The sequence below is a fragment of the Rhea americana genome, unplaced genomic scaffold, assembly GCF_003343005.1.
Source record: "Rhea americana isolate MKP2758 unplaced genomic scaffold, rheAme1 scaffold_158, whole genome shotgun sequence".
Lineage (NCBI taxonomy): Eukaryota > Metazoa > Chordata > Aves > Rheiformes > Rheidae > Rhea > Rhea americana.
In genome coordinates, this window is record NW_028185683.1 from 1,939,842 (window position 1) to 1,966,462 (window position 26,621).

Here is a 26,621-nt window from a genome sequence, read left to right on the forward strand (position 1 = left end):
AAATGAAGAAAAAAGAATCTGTGTACAAATATCACATAACAACATTAACAATTCCATTGATGTAGTTCTTCAGTGCACACTTTTAACAAGAAAAGGGGTTTTTTGTATTTCTGTTTTGCTTTTAAATTCTGGCATAATAATATTAAAGCTGACAAAAAATCAGGGCAAGCTACATCACTTCCTCATACAAAAAATGTACAAAACATCAGCCTCTAACTAGACATAACATAATACTGGTCATCACAGTTTGACATTTATTAACTGTGTGTCTTGGAGTGTTATATAGGAGGGTAATAAAAATATCTTCTGCTGCCTGTCTTCTAGCTCAGGTTACTTCAGTCATCGAGGCAGAATGATTCTACAAAGAGGAAAATGCAAACACATGAATATTTTTTTTATACATATTGTCATTTACATATCTTAGTGGGTGAGAAGAGTCTTCACAGTAAGTGTAGAGATACAAAATCTATTGCCTGATGAATGAAGGGCTTTAATAGAAAGAGGTCATTGCAAATGTAACTGTGGCTTATTCTGATCTTAGCAAAGAGCCTGACATGGGAAACGCTGAAATCAAGCCATGCTTCTGAGCTATGAATGCCCATTAATGTGCTTGAAAAACAAGGTGCCACCTTTTCTCCAGGGTCTCTCAAATCAGATTGGATTCTGTCCCCAGAGACATGTCAGTTCAGGCTCAAAATTCCTCATACAGTCGTCAGACTCATATATATCTCTGTATATCTTCATAGATTTATGAAGAGCCTGGAAGAACATGGTTTGGCTTCAAATAGTAAACTTCATGCGACACGTGCGAAGGGCACAGTAGGACCCACATAATTTGATGCTTGGCAAATTACAAAGCTTGAATCCATACAAAGGTGTGGTAATAATGCCTGAAAGAAGGGAGCCACAAGTGAACAGCAATGCAGAAGTCCTCTTTGGTTTGGAACAGCCAGTGTCAACCTGACTTTCTTGGAAATCAATGTCCAGGACCTCAGTGGCAGCACTGGGTCTTCCAAGGATCATTCTGTGTCTGCAGATTTGTGTAGGTCTAAGGGAGAGCAGGAGATTGAATGGATGCAGAAATCTACACAAGTAAGGATGCTGTGTCTTGCATATCTAAGGAAATACTAATAAGCAGCCACTGCCACTCATTTATTTATAATAGCATTAGTGTAAAATCACATTTTTCCACTCTACTTCTAGAAGGTAGGTGTATGGTCATTTAGAAACTGATACACTGAACCAGAGAAAATTATCGTGTTTATTATAGTGGACTCCAGCAGCTCAGGCTTTATTTAATCTCTGCACTTCACAGTTCAAAAACTATAAATAGCTAGCAAGGCAAAATTCTTCTCACACCCTATGGATATTTTTACCAGCTCAATCCCTTTGCCATACAAAATGCAATAATAGATAAACAGGTCATTATTATTAYTCAGGACTGCAAGTCAACCACTAGAACAGTTCATGCACACAATCTTACAGAAGTGATGGAAAGTCTTCTAGTAAAGTTTTTCATAATGAAAATTGACTTTTCCATTAAGCAAAATATTTCTAGTTGTTAGAAGCAGCATCTCTTCTGTGCGCGCGCACGTGTGCGCGTGTGTGTGTGTATACACATATACAGACATATATATATATATATGTTTATATATGTTTGTATATGTATATATTTCATTCTTATTTTCAATCAGTTGATGAAAGGGTTTGATTGACCTGACTCTGCTACACACCACACWCAGCAGCAGTAACAGGCCACATAAAAGATGGAGTAAAATTTAAAGCATAAATAAAGTATGTCAGGACATTACAGAGAACTGATAAACTACTTTCAGTTCAAACATTGTTCCTAGAAATTCTTGCCAGTTAGCATTTGCTTTTTTGTTTTGTGAAGACTGGCTAAATTTCCATTATTCCAAAACAATCCATTGGAAGTTAGTAGTTCATCAATAATATCAAATGAAATGTTCCCACTAGCCTCATTTTTGTAAATTTTAGTTTTCTTAGCTTCTCTCCTAACAMCTTAGAAAACAGTGTATAATTTTGTCTTCTATTAGAAGATACTAAATGTAATAACGGTAAGAAACTAATTTCTATTATAATTTTCTGAAAGGCATGTTTTTTCCCCCTGGATTACAAATGTTAGTAAGTATGGAAAGAAATCTCCAAAGCATCCCAAAGTGTAATTAGTCAGAATTACCTATACTATCTTCCCATTTTCTGCTCTTCTAAGCAAAAGTCTATTACCACAAAAGATATGCAGAGGCATGGTAGGTAAAATCCTACTGCTTTAACTGTGAACATATACAGAGGCAGAAGGTCTAGAGCACTGGAGACTTTAAGGAATATATATTTTTGAAAAGACTCACTCCTGATGCAAATTCACTCTGGATTTAATGTTAGGGATGAAACCAGCCCCCTACGCAGTCAGGCACACACTAGTTTTTACTCTGGCAGAAGGGACAGTTTGCTTGGTGATGGCCTAGGTGAGGAGATATACAGTACCTGTGCACTCAATGTCTCCAGTGGACTTTCCACTCTTGGAAAAGCCATTAGTGGCATTCCTCGCGGGTCTTCAGGCTTCGGTTTAGAAGGAGTTCCATGTGAGCCTTTAAAGTTATGCACAACACATATCCCCTATGTAATAAAGAAAAAAAGAAAAAGAAAAAAAAAAAAAAAAGGAAGCTCAGCATTTTCAGCCCCAGAAATTCACTGGAATTCCTATCAGGTGTCCAGGTGTCTCAGGCATTCATTCTCACTTAGTAACTCAAACCTGCCAGTTTATGCAAGGAACCTAAGGTTTTGGTTCAGCCCATCATCTGTCGCAGCTCTGGGCTACAATGTGTTTACTGATATAGCTGGGAGTGGTGGACCGCCTTGGTAAATGGGTTCATCTGGCATGTAACATGAGGTGATCAACCATTCTCAGTGTTAGGTCTTTACACATGGCAGAAGCTGTCATGGTGTCTGCTTCATCCTCACAGAACTGTGGACTACCCCACTGCTGCATTTCTCACCTAGATGTTCCTTTGAGACCCTGACTGATTTCCTAGTTGTGAAAAAGGCACATTCAATAGCCAAATTTACCTCACATTTGGATGACATCAACCTCAGTTAGCAACATCTCCACATACCTCTAGCATGACCTCTGTGGTGTTTATCCACTTCCCTAAGGCATAACTAGACTTACTGAACACATATGGTACCATGTGTATGCAAGCACATGGTGACGATAATAAGACTGAACTCTGCACTTCGCTGCTTGGGGCTCAGGAAAAGAGAAGAAAGAAGACAAATAGGAGGTGACACATCTACTGCCACAGCAATTTCTGCAGCCAGCTCCTTGCTAGCTCTTTCTCTGTGCTGCTCTTCAGACCTGAGCAAGAAGCAGGCTGCAGACTGGCTGAGTTTTGCTAGCAGCAGGCAGCTCCCAGCATCAAGCTCCAGGGGGACCTCTTCTCCTCTTCTTCTCAGCTTTGTGCTGCTTACAGGGTGGCAGAAGAGCTGCAGGGCCGAAATGGATTTGTGAGCAGGCTGTCACAGCTGGAAACAGGTGCTGGGACCATATGAACTGTCCTAACCAGATGTATGGAGTGATTGCCTGCTATATTATATGGGCTAGATTTAGACTGCCTGTTCCAATGGGAATCAGGCAAACAGTAAGGAACATACATTAAAAACAAGGAGATCCACATCAGAGATGGGGATATCCTTTTACTGAAAGGAAATAGTGGAATAGATCATTTCTGCAGGGTTCCCCCCGCATCCAATAAAGAATTAAAAAGAAAAAAATCAATGATGGATCAATCCGGATGTAAGATTTCTCCTTAGTGAAGGGGATCTGGGTAGACTGAGTGATCTCCTGAGATTCCTCTCAGCCCTATTTCCACTATTTGCTAAGGATGTCCCATTGGAATTGCACTATTTTTAAGCTTTCCAAAGTTAAGGAAGTTGTGTACATGGATAAAGAAATTGTTCATTGCTACATAGTGTATGTGTTTTCAGTAYGTTTTGACTAAATGGAGCCAGGCAGATTTCTCAGTAATAGTGAACTGGCCAGGAATCACCTTGACCRCTGTGTGGGTAAACTCACAGCCAGAGATGCCTCCTAAAAGCAAAATACAAAGTCCACACATCTAAGACAAGTAACATTCAAATTCCTGACACAGATACTCTTCTTAGAGTCTGTAAGAAGGCTTGGGATGGCATGTTTTAATACATTTGGTTGACTTATGGGAAGGGGAATGATTTTGGCTCAGCTCCAGATGTTGCAAAGGGAGGTGGTTTGGTATTCCAGGGAGTCTGCCCTGACTTTCCTTTCTGTTGCATTTCCTTTGTGTCTGTATCATCAGAATGGAGAACGAGGACCATCGCTTAGCGTTTCAGACAACATCCTGTATCCTACATTTGTACCCAATACTAGGCAGCCAGTGGAGTTTTGCAATACAGGAATGCCAAGGAGTAAGTGTCATGTATGTTCCCTGTTGCATTAGTTCGAATCTATTTCAACTTCAGAGCATTTTTCCAGGACAGGCCAAGTAAGAGCACTGAATAGTAGTTAAAATAGTCTTGAAATACCTGTGAATATATGAATGTGATCATATTAGCTTTATTAACTAAAATCAGTCTGATTTCATATTAGGATTTTCTCTGATGATACATCCAATTAGATGGGGCCAGAATTACCTTTTAGGAAACTTGTGATAGGCAAGAAGAGAATAATAAAAGAGTTTTTGTTTGACCTGAGGAATTTTGTAAAAAAGAATGAGGAAGGAGTGATGGACTTACCAGAAACAAAGCTACTGCACTCCCCAAGATGAAGCCTGCGATCACGTCTGAACAGTGGTTTCGATACTCGGAAACTCGATTTAGCCCGGTGAGGAATGCAGCACACAGGGTACCCAGACACAACACAGGTTTGGCTAGCCTGCTACTCTTTGTTTTTATTGTGCTTGTGATGTACATCTGAAACACAGGGAAAGTCACAAATTAAAAGAGGCTTTGCCAGAAATCAATCTTTTTTCCATCCAGACACACGCTAAGTCAGGAAGGATGCAACAAAATCCACAGGTCACAAAAAAGCATTGAGAAATGAAAGAAGGGGTTTAAATTAAGACAGAGAATACCTTTCAAGAGAATAAAGTGATGTTTCATGATGTCCARTATACCATCAACTGCAGATATATAGTGAAGTTTCTGGTTTAGTATGTATAGGTGCAGTTTCCCTTACTTCCTRAATTGTATAAATGCTTGCTTATATGCCAGAAAATATGTACGTGTGTGTATATGACTGAATGTGGTGCAATGTGAATCAAGTATTCAAGTTTATTTCCCTGCAAAAACTGGAACGCACACATGATAGTGTACCTAGCCATCCATATGGACTAGCTATTGCATTTCCTAAGCAGAATAAAGTTAAAAAACAGATTCTTGACATTAAGATAAATTACTGTAGACATTTTCTCTGCAAGGTAAAAGGAAATTGAATTATATGAGGAAGATTTATTTTAAATAAAATTGCAGCCACTCACTAATTCCAGTTGTTTAATTTTCAGCAAGAAAGTGTGGATATCTGCAGGAACTCCAAAGCTTTTGTAAGCAAAACRAGTGCATCAAACCATATAGCATTTTTTACCAAAAATGTCTCCAACATGCACAGAGATGCATGATATATAAAAAAGGAAAATCATTAAAGCTGAGAATATTTCCATTCTTTGCCCTTTCTTCACCGGTCAAAAGTCAAAAGATGGTTCTTGTAGTCTTCTGGACAAAGCTCTCCTCATTTCAACTCCATCTGTAATTACGTCACTTTTGGGAACCCTGAAATCACTGTCTGGAGGTCACAAACCTTATTACTCACTGGGAGGACATCATTCACAGGAAAGGGCATGCAGTTGTCATGGGAGATGCTAAATTCAGAGAGAGACTCTGCAGGGTGGTGGAAACCTGTGAGTCATTTTCCTTTCTTGTCAGTACAACAGCTAGGGATAACCCAGCATGTTGGCTCACACTGCCAGTCTTCGCCAAGACTGTAACAGCTTGGCTGGAGTGAGGCTGCCTCTAGATTTTCCTAAGCCAATGGTGCTGCTGAGGGAAGTCTCCTAAGGCTTAGCTTGGCGTTTGCAGTTGTTACTATCATCATTTGACACCTTGCTGATGCTGATGCTCAACCTTTAAGGAGGGCAGAAAGGTACACTCAGCACCCCACAAGCTAACTGGCAACCAGGGCTGACAAGCAGCTATGTTAGCATTTTATAATGCCTGTCCTACTCTTCAGATACACGTATACAAAGATCATTGCGGGCTGGATGTATTTCTTTCTTTCACTGTCTTGCACAGAGCCATTTGTTTTACTCCAGCTTTCTCATTTTCCTTATTCTTTTTCCCTTCTCTGTAGCTGGGCCAGTAATCCTCTCTACATCTGGTTTTCCCCTYGCTGGCTGGTGTTAAAAATATCAGTCTTAAAAACTAATGCAGTATATTACTCTAGAAGTAAAAGGGAAGTGATGGAGCAGTAGCCTCCTGTAAGCGAAAGGGACCAGCCAAAGAAACTGACAGAGAAGGCAAGTTTGACAGCCTCTTGACCACTATTTGAGCAAAATTACCTTTTCACCTGCCAAGCAACCACAGGGTTAAGACAGCTGAACTAAGCCCGTGTGACCCTTCATTCACAGCATTTCTGTTCTGATCAATGAATGAAGTTTTTCAGGATTATGAAACAATTTGAGTTGGAATGTTTTGTTTTGGGGGAGAAGCACCCAAACAACTTCCAGCTAATTAGTTCATTTTAAGACAGAAGTTATGCAACAGAGACTATGGGACATGATCACCTGTGACAACAGAGAACCAAGCACCAGGAGTGTCATCTGGAGAAAATATAAACCAGCTGTTAAAAAGAAAGGTCTTTGCCTGGGAAAATGAATCTCAAAAGTGCTGCTGAGCATATCACTTTAAGGATTTATAGATTGGAATATTATGTATGGTTTGTACTAGCCCTGTGAATAGGACTAAACTATTCCAAAGGTTCCTGCTTGCCTTGTGTTGCAAAATTAATATCCGACTGCAGCACATTCCTTGAAATGACAGTGAATGACCAAGCACTAGGCGGCAATCTTTCCTCATTCTTTACTGGTAAGTTGAGCTGCACCTATCACAAAAAGCCATTTTAAGGTTTTTCAATGGAAACAATAGGAAATAATATTATAGATGTAAAGTGCCACTCTATGAATAATTACCACCCATCCTTTCACTGTATGTATTTCCTCTAGGAGAAGCCAATTCAAATGAGCAATAGGGAGCTAGACTGTTTTCCCATTCCTCACTAAAGCATTATTGCAGCTTACAACATCCAAAGGAAAATCATCAGCTCTTTAAAGTAACAACACAGCCCTGCTGAGACAGCTGCAAATCCTAGCTACAGAGAACAACACATTAATGATTGTTTTCTTAAAGGTGTGAGATGAAACTGCATGTTGAAGCTGCCCACATGAGAAAGCTCTCCTTATTATAAATGAGGTATGCCTGATTTATTTTAGGTTTTATGTGTATTGGCAGAAAAATGTAAACTTGTAGTAAAGAAGACATTTTTAGCAATGAGGATAATTAACCACGAGAACAGATTGCCAGGAGAAGTGACAGATTCTTCATCACTAGGAGGTTTTAAAACTAGACAGACTGTTTTCCCAGAAGTCCTAGTTCATCCATAAATTACAAACTCCACTCAGAAATGTCTGGGTGAGAATCTCTGTTCTGGTCAGACCCGCTGATCACTGTGTTTTGATCTTTATTGCCTCAGTCCTTAAAGTCAAGATGTTTTTGAAAATTCTCACATCTTTGCCCCTTTGCTTAAAAGCCTTAAGAGACCCAAATCTCATTGAAAAGCATTTATATTTGCCTTCTTATACCCTGCAGATGTTTTTGTAAATTTCCCACAATATTATTTATAGGTAAATTTCTTTGCAAAAGTCTAAGTGTCAAAAACAGTTATTTGATGTATGGAAGAGGGGGACGATATGAATATAAAAAGATATGAGAAAACCGGAATAAATCAAAAATAAAAATAAATTAGGCATGATTTAATTATATAAATATCCTGTTCAGTTTCTTTATTGCACTCTTATCAGCACACTCAAGCAGTGTTTTTAGCGATGTGTTGTGTGTGTGATAGTAGCATTCATGTGGTGTGTAATTTCTCTCTAACCTTTTTCTGAGGCACAAAAGCATATGTAGCCTGGAAAGCTTTTGGTTTTTAAGTTTTAAATAGACATGTATCTATATATTTACATATATTTATAAGGTATGTTATATCAATGATAAGGAAGGTAGAGTGGAAAAAATCRGTATTATCCTTTGAGTAGAAGGTAGAGAGGTTTCTGATAGTTCATTTTTCTTGGCAAGTTCACAATTTCAGAGCAGCACCAGAAAGTAAGTGTGTCCTACAAGCTTTATAGACAGTCTTTCCCCTTACTGTAGGAGTTTTCACAGTTACAGAGAAATAGAACTGCTGACAGTATTCTTTGCTGTAGAACATGATGAAACCTCACAGATACTCACTGCAGAAGCCTAAATGCCACGGCCTTGAACTTCATTGATTGTCTAGCTGATGTTAATGCAGAAACGGAGGAAAATGTTGGTAGGGTCACAGTGCCCGGGGCTGCAAAAGGGATTTGCTGCAGTGTTCTGTGCTCATCAGAATTTCCCAAATGTTGAAAGTTTAATGTCTGTGTGTACGGTATCCTTCTAACCTCGTTAATAAGCAATCCAAGTGTAAATAATAGCAGCCAGGTCATGGTCCACTGCGATGTGGCAGAATCTTCTAGCCGGATGGAGGTGACAGAAAGCATTACTGCTAGGATAGAGTACTGATAGGCAAGCGCTTAGCTGAGGAAACCTAAAAATATTACTAAAATGTTAACTGAAGTGACTTTGTAGCTTTCAATCACAGAGACCCTGTTGTGACTGTAAAAGAGTTCTTATTGCTTTCATTTCATACAATTTTGTCTTCTAGAGGAATTGTCTGTTTTTGCCAGAAATGTTAAAAATTTCAGGAATATTTCTATAGCATCATTTCCCCATGGAAAARGTAATTAGAAGCAGGTGTTTCTAGGCAAACAGTGACTGCCGTCTCTTCCTGCCCTACCTCTGGGGGACTAATAAAACTTTATTAGTTATCATTCTAATTTTGATTGTAGTATGGAAGCCAGAGTTGCTGCTTGATTTTTCTTTCCTCTGCATTAGGAATACAACATTCACAGATCTTGGCATGAAGAGATCACAAAATTGATGCTTTTGGTGCTCCACATCTTTTTTGTTGAGTGACAAGAAAAAGCCTAGTCGACTGAACATAAAATCCAGATTAAAAAAAAAAAAAAGAAGAAGACAAATCAATCACAGCAGGAGCACGGTCATTAGCTGAGCTAATGAACAAATCAGTACAGAGATACTTGCAGAGGACACTGTAGGGTCAGTGATGGGAGAGGACTCCCAAACCCCAACAGTGAGTTGAACGATGAAAGACAATATATACGCTGATTCTCTTTTATTGCTTCCTCATGTCATGCTTTTTTATTTTTCTTGCTGTATGGCTAAAATCCAGCTTTATGCAAAGCACAGTTAATACGAACCAAATACGCTCAACAACTCACACTATTATATATACTAGAATAAACAAGATATTTCTCAAAGAAAGTTAYGCAGCAAAATGACTAAGCAAAGTTGGACCTGAGCAGAGTAATATTGTGTTTCTTACATTATGCTTATGCTAATCCCACTGGCAGGTAGAGAAAAGACAAATGATAGCACCTTTAATACCAGAGAGTGGAACGGAAGTGGCTCACTGGTCACTCAAATGGTCTGGACCGCGTAAAATACATAGGGTATAGCAGTCCTACCTTAGCCCTTCATCATGGGATACACACCCTTACCATCTGCACACCTGCCACAAAGGTTTAGGAGAAACTCCAGCTTTGTGGGAGAAGGGCTCGTCCCTTCATTTCCCTCCAGCATCACAAGTATCCTTGAAAGACTAGGGCTCAGCAATGCTGAACAAGGGAGAATGGCTTTCAAGAAAGGAAGAGAAATATTCCCTTTCAGTCCTAGAAATCAGGCTGTTCAGAGAAGTCTTGTTTTCCCAGGAATCAAGGAAAGCTGGGCAGGAGAAGTCCATGAAAGGATGTTACTAATGTCATTGCATGTCATTGCAAGGGTACAGCAATACCTTGTGACAAGCGTAGAGCTCAACCTTGGAGCAGCTGTCTAGGAGTTAGTTCATCATGATGCAAACCCTGCTACAACAATGTTCAGTTTATTGGGAGATGCTTTTCACACATGGGTTTTTATTGTTTGCTGGCAATGCCCACAAAATGTTATGGGCTTTTCAAACACTTCCCAACAAACCCTGATTAAAAGACTTAACCGTTTACATCTTTGCCATAATTCACATGAAATGCAATACAAACAGGCAGTAGACAAAACAGAAGTGGGGTGACATCTCCATTTCTTAGTAATAATGTGGAACTTTATTCATCTTCTACCAAGATGAATGTAAAGTATTCTAGAAATTAAAGACAATGGTCATTAATAAGTTTAAGGCAGTTCTCAAGTCCTGATGACTTATAGCTAGACTTTACCACTCTTTCTTTTCAGGCTATTGGCGAAAATTCCATAGTCAGCCTGTAGTCAAATCAGAATTGAATTTTAATGGCAACACCACCAATGTCTTCTAGGTGACCTGGGTCAGCATTATATTGTGAGCAAGTGTTTTGGGTTACTTTACAAATCATAACACAAACTTTAGCCAGAGAACGTTACAAGGCAGCCAATAGGTTTCTAGAGACTTTTAAAAAGATCATTCCTTTCCTGACAGGATGGCCGTATTGCCTTTCTCAAGATATCAGCTATATTATGTCATGGGGATTCTGGCAGTGACCATTATTCAAACCTTCTTTGTGTGAGGAATTCAGGTYCCGAATAAGGGAAGCAAAATTCAGCCCAGTTCAGCCTCCTGTTGAAATAGTACAACTCACATTTTATCCATGGCAAGTGAACAACAAGAGAAATAGTAAAGATCCAGAAAACACGTGAGCCTCAACTTCATTTTAATGGTGTGAAGACAGGGGAACAAATGAGAAAAGGTTTTATGTTATCTCACATGTTTACTCGAAGACCCCAGAAAAAGTTAGCAGCAAAGACGAGATCGCATGTCTCCACATCACACAATGACCCAAAGGCAACGAGAATTGGATTTGTTTACACTAGGAGTGGTAAAACAGAGAGAGAGAGAGAGAAGGTGACCCCCCCGCCATGGATAAACAAGGGAGAAAGAGAACAGATAGGTAACAATCCTCTTTTTCTTCAAAAAGCTGCTCTAAGAAAACAAGCCCCATCTGCATGCAGAGACAGAAATCTCTCATACAAGCTAGCAATCATCACTGGCACTCACCGTGGCATATAAAGCCGAGTAGATGCTCAGAGCAGCATGTTTGGATGGAAAGGACCTCCTGGCCTTCTCAATCACCTCCACATCCCCGGTGCAGATGTTCCCATTGTTTACGAACTGGTGATGGGTCCGGCAGTCATTTCCTGTGTAGTTGGGCTTACATACTGTCAGGAAGTAAGGAGCCAAGTTCCCAGTCACAACCTGGCCAGCATTTACAAATATGTCAGTGGCAAAAAGTCCAAATGCAAAAACTCCTGTAAGAAAAGGTTAAAAATAATTATTATTCAGAGATGGTTGAAGTATTCCGAGTCCTGGAAAGGAAGAGAAATAATGAGAGGCAAGGAACCAAACTCTGCAGTAATTACTCAGAAAAATCCCTTACTAACTTAAGTCAGAGACCTGCTTCAAAGGCCTGGTATAGAAGAGCGCAGGCTTAACTCTAACAGCTGCTTAACTGAGCAACTCAAGAAGGACTTAAAAACAGGCTGAAAATGTTAAGCATGTGCCTAAGTACTTTTGTGATGCACTCTGAAAAGAACTGTGAGAGTTATTGAGTTCACTGAAAACTCTGCAACTCTATGCTTATAAAGCTTCTATCAAGCCAAAGGCTCACAGCCTGCAGGCAGGCTTCCTGTACACAAGTTACTACGAATATTTTTGATTTTTTTAACAAATTTGAGCCAAAAATGGTAATACAGTGGCTCTAAACTATAAAACAGTAGTGAAAGAGCTGTGTAGTGCTCAGAGTACTGCASTTAACATGATTATATAGTGTCAAATATCTTTCAGATTTTGACTGTCTGTGCTGATGTTGAAAAATTAAGATCCTGATCTGGCAATATTTGCCAGATTCTTTGGGCCATCTCCTAATGCTTTGCTGCAGATGTTCCCCACACAGTTGCAGTTCAGCTCATGTCCGTGGGTCCACATATCCTCAAATGCTACAAGAGGACACATGCAGTTAAACTCAGGAGCATTTCCAAGGTCATGGAACATCCTTTGCTTGATCCTGTGGTTACCACATTCTCCACTGACTCCCACACGAGTGTTACCAACACCTACTACAGCTACCATGAACATAGAGGGGGATCCTTAGTCACATACACTGCCCATACATTGAAGGAATAGAAGTATTTTGCAGCAAAGTCAAGCCCAAATATTTCAAAAGAGTAAATCAGCTCCCTTCTCTCCCTATCCAAACTCTAAGATGGATTAAAGTAACAGAAAAGAACAGAAATTTAGGATAGATCATTAATTTTATTTTGATCTGCAAATGTTGAGGATCATATGTTTTTTGCCTTTCTCTCCCTGTGGCTCTGCAAATTATACATTAGCTGAGATTGTTATGCATTTAAATAAAATGAAGTGCTGGAGCTCCAGGGAAAACAACTAATCTTAGAAGGGCTGTGACAAAATCCCTAATGCTGGCAACACCACGTTTATAATAATTTCACTGCTAATCTGTACTGTGTTAAAAAGAAAAATAAGATAAATATTGCTATGGTCTGAGAAACAAAGCTATCAGGGGCTCAGCAATATAATGCAACAGAAAATGCTTTACATTAAATTAAACACTTCTGTGYGGGAAGGAGGGAGCGATGCCACAGCAAAGGTGATTTCAGGGCTGAGTTTATTATTGAAGCTCCAGACCACAAGGTAGAACATCCCCCCTCCAGAAAAAAGCAAAGCACATCCACCGTGCCGTCTCTATGACCCGCAGTAATCAAAAGCTGGCCGCAGCCGAGGCAGGGGATCGGAGACCGTGCCTCCACGAGCGAACCCACCAGCTTCCCCGGGAAGCACTGTGCCTGGTGGGGAGGACAGAAGTGGCAGGGCTCTGCCACCCTGCTGCCTTGACTTTTCCAACCACAACGAATAAATTGGGCCTGCCAATGCTTTCCTCTGGTTCTGGACTGCAGGACTGGCCTTTATCTTTTTACTGGTACAATATTCTTCCTCCCTTCTGTTGTGCTAAGTTTCTCTGTTTAAAAGGGATGTGGAGACAACAGTGACCCTGCTCCTTTATTCTCTTTATTCCTCAGTTAATGCTTTAAATCTCCGGCTTTCCAGAGCCTCAAGCATTCTTGATTTAGTGGATGAATAAGTAAGTTCAAAAGAAAGATAAAAAAGGCCTGGCAAAGCAGCAGCTTATGCCAGAGATGAATGTTGCTTTATATACTCCCTTTCAGACTGATTCTTAAAAAGCRTTGGCAAAACTTGCTTTAGATAGCATCTTCCTGATTTGATGTGCAAATGACAAGAGATACAGTGATGATTATTTCCTAGCTTTACAATAATTTAGGAAAATCTAGGAATTAAATACTGAGGATGTCCCATGGTCTTTAATGTATAAACCAGTGCAAGTCAAGAACCACAGTGTTTCAGAAAAATCTCCTGGACTTCATAAAGTTAGTTCAGCCTCCAGACACTGCATGAGTATGAAGGTGTTTCAGCTTTTTTTCTCTAAAAATAAAAAGAAATGTCCACAACTGCATTTGCTCAGTATTTGGTAGCACTGAAAGTGCTGGCCCAGACACAACTGTTGAGAACTGCAATACCCTAGCTACAGCAGAACAAGCTATGATGGAAACTTTTATCATGCTTTCGGTTGTGACACATATTGACTTCCGTAATTCCCCTCTTGCAGCTCTGCCAAATTGTGCCTTATGAAAATACAGGCTGTATGCACCAACAAATTCAGCTAGAAGGAATTTAACCCTTGCAGGTGGTACATATCAAGTAGTCTTCTCAGGAGTCTTTCAGATAGGGCTGGCTGTTAATGATTAAAATACCAATAAGCCTGGGCACTAGTGGTGAGTGCGCTGACGGTTTTTATACCTCATGAATGCATCTGCTCAATGGATTTGTTCAATGGCCTACAGCAAATATGCTAACTGACTAGCGCACGTGAGTGTAGTGACATGGTTTTCAGGATTTTAGAGAAAGGCAAATCATAGCCAAAAGGCTTTTGTAAAGCCAAGTAGCCCTAGCTCTTCAATTCATACAGCTGAAATCCACAATGTAATGCCACAGAATGAGAGTGGGAGTATGTGCACCTCTTGCAGCCTTTGATGCTCAGGTTTAACTGGGGGTGTTTCCTCCTGCTAAGGAGTAGTCCTCACTGTAGCTCTGTAACTCTTGCCTAGAAAACCAGGGAGTGAGCTATAGTCCAGAAGAAATAGAGAAGAAACGAAGAAAGATATTAATAGTACAAGCCATGTGGGGAAAAGTCCCTGCAAAATATAGCCTGGATGCTTGGTTACTAGCAGAAAGGATATATAGGGGYTGATTTCATTTATGCAAGTCCCTCCCTCCCCTAGCTCACATACAACAGGTAGTCTGGCTGTACAGAGAGTCCTTAAACAAGGAGCTCCATCTCATCTGAATTAACATTTGCCTTGGAGGAAGAATCTAAATCTTCAGCAGCTTCAATTTTGAATGCTTTAGTTTTGAATATGTCTGTTTATTCCTCCCCCCAGGTGGCTGCCAAATAATCCTCCAGGCAGGAGCCCATAATTGCTGGGCTGTTGCTGAGATGCAACTTTCTGGTTCTGAGTTCCTCAGTGTTGCCATCGCCAACTATGCCTGTTGTTTTTTTTTTTTTYCTGATAAAACTGTAGAAGAGTTCAGCTTCTTCTCTTCGACTGTAACTTGAGTACTACCCTATTTTATCCCTGAAACTCTTGCTCAAGCTTCCCTCACTCTGAATCTCTCTGACATCAGTGATTGCAGCTGCCTGTTGACACCATGGAAACCCTCATTAGTATTGCCATTTAAAATACCACCTATTTGAAACAAAAATAAACAAACAAAAAGTGCCAAGAGTTGTAGAAGAGTTGTCATCTGAAAAGACACTGGGAAGAGATAAGTAACAAATCATTCAGCAGAAAGAAGAATGAGGAGGTAGAAGCCTTTATTACAGAAAAAAYATGAAATCCTTAAGTGACATGACAAAGAAACAATGCATTTTAGGGCTCATGGGACATAAGAATTTGTGTTCATGGGTAACACGTCTCCAAGTCTTCTTGGAAGTATATTTATTTAGATACTCCTCCTTTTCTCAATGCCCAGTGAATTGTCTGAATTTATCATACTCAATTTACACAAAAAGCTTTCCTATTACACGTGCAGATGCATGCACACACTGTCACACATACAAAAACACATGCACACATGCACACATATGCACCATGTTCTTCAAAGTGGATTAAAGTTCTGATCAAGGGAGCTCCTGGCAAGACTTCTGGTTCTACAGAAATGCCGATCCTCAGCCCATCCTTGAAGGTTTTGCTCTAATGGTCCTTCTACGCAGCCAATAAGACCACTATAGTGCCCCAGACTCTGCCAAAGAATCCTTCATCATTAGACTTTAAAGAGTGTTATTGAAGGAGGTTTGTATCAGTATCTCATTTTGCAGCTAGAGGAAAAGGRGGCAGAGGGATATTTATCACTGGTAGCAGGTGTATCTGGTCAGGCTCTACAGCAAGCTTCTTCCAAGCACTCATAATCTGATCCCATCTATGACTGTTTTGATCCCCCAGTGGAGACCTCACAAAGCAAATGGCTCCAGGGAACTATCACCTCTTCTGCTGCTTCACCTGAGAGCATCCTGTCCAGACACTGTCCCCTCAGCATGTCAAAAAACATGTATGGTCTAAACATTTTCTTGCATGAACAAATTCAGGTGCAAGTTAAAAAAAAAAAACTCTGGAGTGTTAAGAATACAAACAGCATTTCTTTTTTCTTTACTGCTTCATAGCTATCAGTTTTCACCTAGGGAACTGCTGACTCAGAGCCTGGCAAAAAAGGGAATGGTAAGGTTTGATCTGTCCACGAAACAATGATCTGTTTCCCATCATGGAGGTTCTTCACGGCTAAGAAGGGAGACCTAATGAGCAGCTGCAGCAGTTTAAGTTAGAGGTAGCACACTCAAATTCAGCTTGAGCCCTTTTGAAAGGCAGTCAGTTAATAACAGATAAGCAGTGTTTCACAGTGAACTTCAGATCCAAGGCAGACTGAAGGATAAGACTGGACAAACCATATCCTGATGCTGCCTAYGGAATTGACATCAGAGTTCTTTGTTTTATTTACTCTATTACAATATACTCAATGTGTATATAAATCTTGTAAACCCTTATTTGCTGAAATAAAGCCTTAATTTGCTGAAACAAAACCTTAATTTCATTATTTAGCTGCCCACTGTGAGGTGTCACCATGTTAAAAATTAAGCTGTCAGTGGAAGCTCATCCATGCCGTTTAACTGCCAATTATGCAGCTCCAAAGTAAAAGTCATTGGCAAAAAAWTCATGTAGCATGTTGCATTTCTAAATATCTGAACTGGAGAGAGGCTACTTGCATGTTATCAGGGTTCTGCAGGTATAAAGCTTAATCACATAGATTTGAAACCTGAGATATTGAAAAACAACACAAAGCACACTCCAGCCACCCTGCCAGAYTGAGACTGTGAAGTTTGAATTCATGATCCAGGGCGGACTATAGCAGCAGTATATAAACTGTTTGACTAATTCCTTGATGCAGTCCATTCACTAAACAGAACTAAATGAATTTATAACCTCTATTTGCAATACAAATGATGAAGTAGAACATGGAAGCAAATGCAAGATGGCAAGATGTCAATGATGGTACAAAAGGGGAAACTGCCACAAGTAAAGGTGAATAAAAATGGAAAAAGTTGTGTRCACTCAAGTGGGGAGACAGGGAGAAGAGACAAAGACCCAAGAAACAATCAGTCACTCTAACTCCCTGATTTCTTAAAAATTCAGTACATACCTGTGAATTTTGGTAACAGAGATTTGTAATGAAACAGTTGTGAAGAATAGGGAGGGGAGCGAGGAGAGATATGTGAGTGGAGAATATCTGTGCAGCCTCAGTATTTTAGACAGAAAAAAAGTGTTCCAAAGCAATCACATACAATTTGTTTGACCTGTAAAACTTCAGAATAAATGTCAGTGGAAAGAGTTATAAAAGATAGAGGAAAAATGGGAGAAATTACAACACATGATGAAGACTGCTATTTCCAGGCTATGCCAGCTTTTTTCCCTGAAAAAAGGTACATAGCAGATCTCACCTATTTGGGCTATAGTAAAGGATTTGATATATACTGAGTCAAGCTGAGATACAATCCTCTGCCACAAATGAAACTGTCTACCATGATGTAGAACCTGTATCTGGGCTGGGAAGAAAGAAGAAATTTTGGATCACCTTTCATGGACAAAGAACCAGGTAGGAATCTAAGGCAAAGATCCACCTCCAAAATCCTCATTAAACTTAGGAAAGGAGAATTTAGAAGCTTGCTAAGGTAAGGTTAGATCACTGCTGAAGGCTTGAGGAAAATAAGGAGTGAATTAAAAGCAGGCATAGTAGGCAAGCTGAGAAAACGAGTGAAAAGAAGGACTGTCAGCACTCCAGGAGAGTTACCAGTTTGGGGGTTTGCTTARTTCTTTGCACCAGTATTAGAGTGCAAAAACAGCCTTGATCTATAAACATGAAGAGAAAGCAAGAGAGGAAAAGGCTCATGCCTGTCAATCAAACCAAACAGATCCCATGGAGATTATATAACAATGATGTTTACCTTTTTGGTAAAGAGAAATTTGGAATTTCTCTTTTTACTTCTCTACCTTAGAAAGGGAAGAGARTGAACATTCAAAGAAACAGCTATAACTTTCTGCCTGTTGTATGTAAAGCACAGTTAGATCATCACCTTTAAAATACTCTTTCTCCTAGCATCTCTGGTTAGAGTCATGGATGGACAAGAAGCATCTTTGCCTTCCTAAGTTGGGGAAAGAGGCCTCAAAGGTATTCTATGATATGCCTTCATCTCTTTGTAATTATCCTCCTAACATCAACTATGATGACTGATGAGATAAAGCAGTATTCCAAGGAATTCAACTCCTACTCTTTTCAAGTACTCACTTAAGACTCTTGTCCACATGAAAAGAGATTTACAGAAGTGAGCATTGCAAGCAGTTGGTGCCAAGGCTAGATTGGCAGCAACCTTCCTTGCAACAAACCAGACTGCTTGCTAGGCTCTTCTGGGGAGAGAAACTGCTTAAACAATTCTGTAACTTACAGCCCTCATGTTTAGCAATGGTAGCTATATGCACGGGAATGCAGGTATGAGCAACCTGCTAGTCTCTCCACAAACAAGTATCCAGCTATCCTCTGGGTTTTTGGAACAAGCAACTATGTGAAGCTAATATTCCTGATCAGCTACAGATGATCAGTCTAGGTTAAGTCTTCAAAATGCATTTGCAGTTTCAACAAAAAAAAGTGCGGTTGTTTTTAATTCTTCTAAATAATCACTTTTCAATAAATTCTACTTGTCTCATTTTACTGCACAAGTAGGGAGAAAGTTTCAGGCCTAGAAAAAGCAAACAAAAGATCAGYGTAGTTTAAAACAAGACTGACATTTTAAGCCATTTCTAATAAGGTTAACTTCCTTTCTCTCCGGAAGGTAAATAAAACTGCAGAATCAGGATTGATTTCTCTAGCAAGGTTCATATTTTGTTACTCTCTGAGGGTCCACTATATCATTGCTGCCCCCTCTTCTTCCACTAGAAGAACACGAATGCTTAAGATTAAAGCTCATTAAAATAAAATCAGAACAGAAAGAGATATCTATGAGAAAACATACACAGCAAATGCTTAGCCTCCTGGGTCTAAGCTCTTTTAGTGCTGACCCTGCAGGCGAAAGTATTTGATTAGGACTTTGAAACATGCTGAATGTGCTGGAACAGCCAAAAAGCCCCGAGTGGCCAAGTGGATTCCGGTGCCCTGCTTCCCTCTTAATAGCAGTTTACTATCCATCAATATATCACAGAGGTTATGTGAAGTTCAAGGGTATTTTATTTTTAATTATGTTCCAGTGTCTTTTATTTTCAGACCAGGTCTGAGTAATGGACCGTGGGTGGTTTGTCTCTGCTCCCAGAGCATGCTGGAATCAGAAGTTATCCCTCTGTGCTCAGCGGGGAGCATGAAGATGACTCTCTTGCAGGGGCTTGGCCCCTATGGTTTGCTTCTTCTTCYTCCCCTTTGGTGTTGTCAGTGTCCCTCTACCACACAGAGTCGTGAGGAAAAAGGGAGGAGAAAAAAGACTGTGCCCATTCCTTCCCTGCAGGATAAATCTGCTGWAGATGAGAAACTTCATAGCGGGTAAGGTGTTGTCGAACCCCATGCTCTGTGTAAGGCTTCCTGCCTGCAAGCAGGATTGATGGGAGCAATACAACCCTCGCTGTAGTCACACTAGCCCTTTCTTTTCCAGATAAAACTCAGGAATTCAGCAGTGACRGGGAAGAGGATATCCAGCTATTTTAAACTTTTCAGTTCAGTTGGTTTTTTTTTTATCTGAGACTGTGACTTCAGGCACAGTTCTCCATGATGGGCAGTATRCAAGGATGCCACAAGTCTAAGAGTGAACAGGGAGGGAGGTGCCGTGACTCTCTGTGAATAAAAGCTCTTCCTGGTCAGTGGGGAACAACATTTACCTCTGGCTTATGCCAGCAATGGGCTAATCCATCTCACTACAAGCACCAACTCAAGTCCTCTCGTGAACGAACGAAAAGGAATTAAGTCAGAGTCACTTGCACGTGCTGTTCAGAGCTGCCGTCTTCTCACCCTGTTGCTAAAGACAAGCAGCAAAAAAGCAAACAGTGCTCCTTATTTCTAAACACCCAGGCATGAGGTCTGGCCAGCCTTAAAAGGCTGCGAATTGGGAAGTCCTAAGGGAATAACCACATTCTCCATCAGTGCCACACAAGTACCACATGCTGTAATGCTGTTCCTCTCCCCAATTTGAAAGAATCCTGAGATGGTGCCTCAGAGAGATCTTGTAGTCATTTTTCCATTAATCAAGCTTTGTGAAAAAGGCATAGCTTTGTAAGGTTCATATACATCAACCTCCAAAAAATTTATTGACAGATTTTCTTCACTAGTTTCTCATCAATTAACCCAATAAAGTTTCTAACAACAACAACAAAAAAAAACAATTAGAATAAAAATAAGAATTTTATTCCACTGTGAGCTCAGAATTTTTTACACTATGCTAAACTGAACATTATGGGCTGGTATTTCAGCTGTTCAAATTAGAATTGAACAGAAAAATACCAAAGATATAGGCTGCTGAGTACAGATTTGTAAAAGAAATGCATAGTTTATGAAGAATTACAGTGATGGAGATATTCATATAAGGATTTGATCAGAATAATCTTTCTTCAAGGATCCTGAAGAAGCATTAAGCCCAGCAGAATAGGATATAAACCAGCTCCACATAGCATGATATGGCACATTTCAAACATTACCTTGCAAATCTCGAGGAGGACTATCCCTCTAAGGTGGAATAGGCCTGCAAAGATTTCACAGCTTAATTCATTTTGTGCTGCAGCTCATTAGGATCTTTTGCTCTGTTTTTGTGAAAACAGGGACCAACTTCATTGTGCTTGAAGATGCTTACCTATAAAACGTATTATTCTTCGAAGCAATGGGTTCAGGTAACAGCACTCTCCAGTCAAAATAGTTTTCTCTTGAATAATTAGAGTTTCTCGAGTTGACTTTATGAAATACATAGATATTTCACCAATAAAAATCTGTCAAGAAAGAMACAGAAGGTTAAAAACAGCATGAACAAATATTAAAACATGGATGTCCAATTTCAGTCTACAGAAACTACTATACACAAGTGTGTCTCTGGGACATTGAATTTCCATACCAAAGCTGCATTTATTCACTCAGGATGAAGTAATATAAACCAGGCTCCCAGCCAAGAAGAAGGTCTGCCATTCTCACACTCAGTGGCAAGCCAAAGCAAAAATTCTCAAACTAACTCCTGGGATATGGAGAACAAAAAAAGCTTTATCGTTACTGTGGCACATACAGGCTTCTATTTTTACCACGATTAGCAAGGAATTTGTCATGTCAAGCTATTAATATTTAAAATTTGCTGCTAGGATACACTTTAGAAATGGAAGGTTTCTATCTATCCAGGAAACTGGAAAGYAGTCCTGCAGACATCCATCCCAATATTTTATCAGCAAGTCTCAGCAATCTGGGGACAGATCATCTTTAAAGATTAATATTTCAGCTCTCCTCCATGTCTTCTCAAATTTACACTCTTCTGARGCTGCCAACCAGTGTACAGAGCTCCAGCTAAAACTTTGAAAAGAAATTTAGTTGAAGGACATGTTTGCAATCCGTTCAGCTGGTCTAAAGTCACGAAGCTTTTTTGAGCCAGTTAACTAAACATTTTGGAGGTCRAAATTTGACAGGCTACATCTACACTACTAAACTAAAAGTGCCTGAGTATGGGCGCAGCACTGTTAGACAGTCATCCTTACCATTACACTGTTAGCATGGCCACCAGCATACACAGGCTTGGTGACAACAGTCTCCTAGAAAATTCTTGGGACAATTTCCACATGGGAAGTTAGATGTAGCCATGATTTTTTTCATCAGAAAAAGTTTAGTCAGTGAGCCATGGGTTAAGCAGGCAAACCAGTCTGAGGGCCAGAGATGGTTCCTGGCATGTTTTTACTAAATAGCCTATTTTGTTGATTAAAACATTGACATGTAAGAATTCAGGGATCCATTGATTTTGACATTATCCGTATTTATGTACTATACAAAGTATTTTGATGAGAACATTTATTCTTTCTGTGCAGTATAATAAATGATTCTCATATGAATAGGATGAGGAGTTCCTAAGCACTCAGAATTGGTTTAACTCTATTGCATAAAGTCAGATATCTGCCCTACCTAAAGCCAGAGAAGATTTGATCACAGGCTTTAGAGGCAGTGATGGCCCACTGCGAGTGGGCACTTCAAAAATCCCATCTGTTACGTTTTGTCAGCATGCTTCAGAGAGGAAGACTGTGTACTTTAGAAAGACAGAGTTTGAAATGAAATTCTATAGAAAAAGAAGCTAGCCTGAAGTGGAAGAAATGAGCTTTTAAAAGGGGAATATTCAAAAGAATTCATTTAACTGCATTACAAGAAGACTTAGAAGCAAATTTCATATTGTTAGGGAAAGATCAAAGAAAGACATAACAAAAATGTGTGCACATGTGTGTGCGCACGCGCGCACGTGCACACACACACACACACATAGAGTTAGTATAAACACCAAAGAAATATTCCTAGTTTACTTTGAATGTTGCAATGATATGCTCTTTCAAGGGCAACAATTTATTCTTATTAAGCTGGATAAGCATTCTTATTGATTATTGGCATTCAAGTCAAGTATGCTCAACCTCATAATAATTCTAACCACTGATGGCCAGAGATGTGGAGTTGTAAAATGTATGTTGATAATGGCATCTCAGGGTAGGAGCCAATGCATGGGAGCCTCACTGAAATATTGCCTTTATCCTGTTTCATTCCATCTGCTCTTAACAGAACTGGCAAGCAATTTGATAAGCTCAGCTCACTAACTATGGGGGTGGGAATTAAGAAAAAGACCATCTGCACAAAAGCATTTTAAAAGTGTTACTTTACTTCAAACCATTTATTATCTGAGTTATGATAATACTCAGAAGTTTGAATTAATGCTTTGGCCCACTGTCTGCCAGGGGCTGTGCATGATCTTTGAGAACTATTTCACACCCTGAAGAAATTCTGTTTTGAGAAGACATGAGTTGGTGGATATAAAAACTCCCAAACTTTTCAAGCAAGAGATAGTTAGATAAAAGGCATACTCATAGTCCTCCTTAAAAGAAAATTTATTTTAAAGTGCCTTTACACTAGAAATTAACTAAAAAAATTTTTTGTTTCCACTCTCATCTTTTTGAATTTTATTGTCTGACATATTCTGAGCAACTCTCATATAGGTGGATTAGTTCCATCTATTAAATTTATGGGTAAATGGTGCCATGGTATAAATYTGTTCAATTCCATTCCACAGACTTAAACAGAGCTATCCTAGATTTTTATCCTAGATTTCCTCCAGCATAGCAGATCAAAATGTGATTTTTTGTTATGTGAACAATCCCTTTGGCTTAAATAGCCTTTAAGTGTATTGTGAGGTGACATAAGATCACTCAACAGACTGTATTATTCATGGAGTCCTAAGAGTGACAATGAATTTAATTGTCTGAGTCTGAGAGTTCTGTTTTCCTGTACCTTTAACATGGGCTCTAGAAAATAATTTAAGGCCTTGAACTGCTCTCTAGAAGTTAATGGCGAGCCTGGGCACCTACTTCTGACAGCTAATCTATCTATCTGTGCAAAAAATGAATGGGATGTGAATAGCCCCCTAAAGAACTGAATTTTTTCTCTCCAGGCATTTTTGAAGCAGAGTAACTCCCTTGACTTTCCTAATTTTAAACCTGATGATTCTGCATGCGCAGTGTCCATGTCCAGCCAAGTTCTCCAGCTGGCCTCCCTGAAATCAATCACTGACACTATTAAGTGCCTGAGCCCCTGCCAGAACAGAATTAGCAACCAGGAATTGCTACAATTCAGCCCCAAATCTGAAATCTAAATATAGATACACAGTTATGGGTGGAAAAAAAATTACTTCTACTTCTTTAGGAAAAAAATGCAAGGTTTGTGGACTTCTGGATCGTCCTAGCTTAATTAAGTAGTAGAAATGACAAGAAAATTGCACTGGAAGCACTGGAAGCTTTTCATTCAGTGTTAAAAACAGAGATGATCCATAGTCTGATGTGATGTTTGCCACAGAAAAACAGATTTAGTATCGGGTGGTCCCTGGATGCAATTTTGATCTCATTTTCATGAGTGCAAAAGCAGTTCAACTCCTCTGAGGTTATGCTGTTCGGACTTTTTACTCATATTTCTCTTAATAATAGTATTAGGTACAAGTACTATGGTTGTGTCTTAAAAGCCCACTATGAACTAGAGATACTTCCCAGCAGTCATTTTTTCTTGCTGAATTTAATCTGTCCAGCAAGAAAACTCTTCTTCATCTATCCCAACCATTCTATTACCAGCAGTGTTACCAAATACTTGATCCTCAATCTTCAGCTCTCAAAAATCTCTGCTGGTCATATTCTTGTTTTTCTGATTCTATATTAGCAAAATATTTGACAAAATGAATTCTCTCATTTCCCTCATCAACAGGGCTTTGTCCATGATAGATTTCAATTTTAATAGATATAGTTAGGAAATAATATCCTCCAAGTTGTGACTTTACATCCTTCAAATACGAAATATTACATCCTCCCCCTTCATGTTCTGAGCACAGTATGAGCACTCAGCTTTCCCTGAACTGCTCTATGTATTACAGTTTGTTAATTTGTTTCATTAATTATTAGTCAACAAAACAGCATAGCTGCTATTTTTAAAGGGAAATAGAGGTTTTTATTATTAACTTTTTTAAAATCTTTTTTTGCAATACATTTGGATGCGCTCACAGTCTCCTTGTTAAATCATTCTTTACACAACTGCTCTCTATAAATAGTCTGTGAATAAAGGTCAAGAAGAGCTGTTTCTATTAGGATAAATTAAGAAAAAAAATAGCCAGTAATAAATCTGGGATAAGACTGAAAGAAGAGTTTCACAAGAGTAGCCACCTGGAGCAACCCTCCTGCAGCAGCTGTGTGGTGTTGGGTAAAGTTAGGAGGCAGCCTTGAATGGTTTTACTGACTTCAGGAAAGGAATTCCTTGATGATCCTTTTGGTACAGCCAAGGATGGGGCCCGTGTTCATTTCTTCAACTCTATTCGGTTCTTTTAACCAGCACATCAACTTTGTACCTCACGTCAAACAAATCTTCTTGCAAAGCTGAGGGCTTCACTCCTGCTTTACTCCCTTGGCATGCCTTGCCTTATGTCTCTTCTGGCAACAAAAATCTTTCTGCTTAGCGACATTTCTACAGACTCCAGTGGGTACAGTACCTGGTTTCTCCTATGCACAAACTGGCTTGTCACAAGATACAATGTTCCAATATGATTTTCCGTGCAAATAAAGGAGAAGTGTCAGCCACGATTCACAGGACAGATTCTGGGAGCAGAGTTGGGCAGACCCTCATTCTGGGTTCCCTCAAGTCTTGACTGTGAAACAACAGCCTTTCACTGTTCCTCCCTCTCCCCCCCAAAAAAGACATAAGTGATTGCATTTCTGATTGTAACAAGAGGAAGGTGACCCCATGTTAATAAGAATTATTAATATTAATGAAATACTGCCAGGTTATATCTGCCTTTTGTATGCATAAAGTTTAGATTGCCCTAAAATCTCTTAATATTTGCTCCAGTAGCATCCTTGTGAAACAGTAAATCCCTATTAACACCATTTATAGATGGAAACTGCATATAGAGACATGCTCTCCCACAGGAAAATCCCCAGCAGCAAAAAACTCTCTGAACTCAGATCTCCTGAGTTTCACATATTTACCCTCATTTACCCATATTTATCCAGMTCTAGACTGGCTTCAGCAAGCTGTATGATGTTTCCTGAACTGTCTGTAAGAATCTATGTAGTCACATTGACTACAGCGAATGTCATGAACAGAACTAAGTTATTCAAGACAGAAGTACTCATGCTCCAGCAAAGGGGAAAAGAAAATAGGTGGAGGACACTGGCTGTGAAACAAGCTGCACGTAATACTTCAAGAGCAGTGCAGAAGGGAATATGAACAAYTGAAGGTCTTGGGGCTCTCAATCCCAAATAGCAAGTTTCAAAATGACTCTGCACAATAGCTCTCCTTGGGGAAAGCCCACCCTATTAAGCAAGGCTCTGTGAGCTGGCATGTCCACTGAAAAATGACCTTTGCAAAGACCTTCAGCCTGTGTTTCATTGGCATTGCCTTGCACTGGGCCCAAAGTCGTTCTGCCTTTTTGCATCATGGTTTATCTCAGGACTTGCATTCACACAGCTACCTCTCAGCAGAGAGATGCTCTCCAGATGCTACACAGAAGTTCATGGCTCCATTCCTTCATCACCAGGTAAGCAGCAGAAGACTTTCACAAGCACCACAAAATACAGTGCATAGAATCCTAAAGCGATTTAGATGGGAAGGAGCCCCAGAATTCTCCAATTCAACCCCTAAACAAAGCAGAGCCAATTTAGATCAGGTAGAACAGTCTCATTTTGAATGTCTTCAGGGATGGAGATCCCACAACCTCTTGGGGTTCCTATTTTGCTGTTTGACTACTGTCATTTTAAAAAGCTAACTCTTCCTTATCCTAATCAGTGTTGTTTTTTTTTTTTTTTTTTTT

The 26,621-nt window shown here is 39.6% G+C and overlaps 1 protein-coding gene across 4 annotated transcripts in view; it reads right to left on the minus strand.

Moving 5' to 3' along the window:
• Positions 1 to 11: 11 nt before the first annotated feature.
• PLPPR1 (phospholipid phosphatase related 1) overlaps positions 12 to 26,621 on the minus strand; it is a 127,206-nt gene continuing 100,596 nt past the window's right edge. For all 4 annotated transcript variants that reach the window (XM_085299967.1, XM_085299970.1, XM_085299971.1 and 1 more), the window contains 5 exons: positions 20,907 to 21,039; positions 11,441 to 11,691; positions 4,789 to 4,965; positions 2,506 to 2,637; positions 12 to 358 (listed from right to left, as the gene is read on the minus strand). In XM_085299967.1, the coding sequence (XP_085156093.1) occupies positions 326 to 358; positions 2,506 to 2,637; positions 4,789 to 4,965; positions 11,441 to 11,691; positions 20,907 to 21,039 (726 nt within the window). In that variant the 3' untranslated portion in view covers positions 12 to 325. The remainder of the gene's footprint in view (positions 359 to 2,505; positions 2,638 to 4,788; positions 4,966 to 11,440; positions 11,692 to 20,906; positions 21,040 to 26,621) is intronic.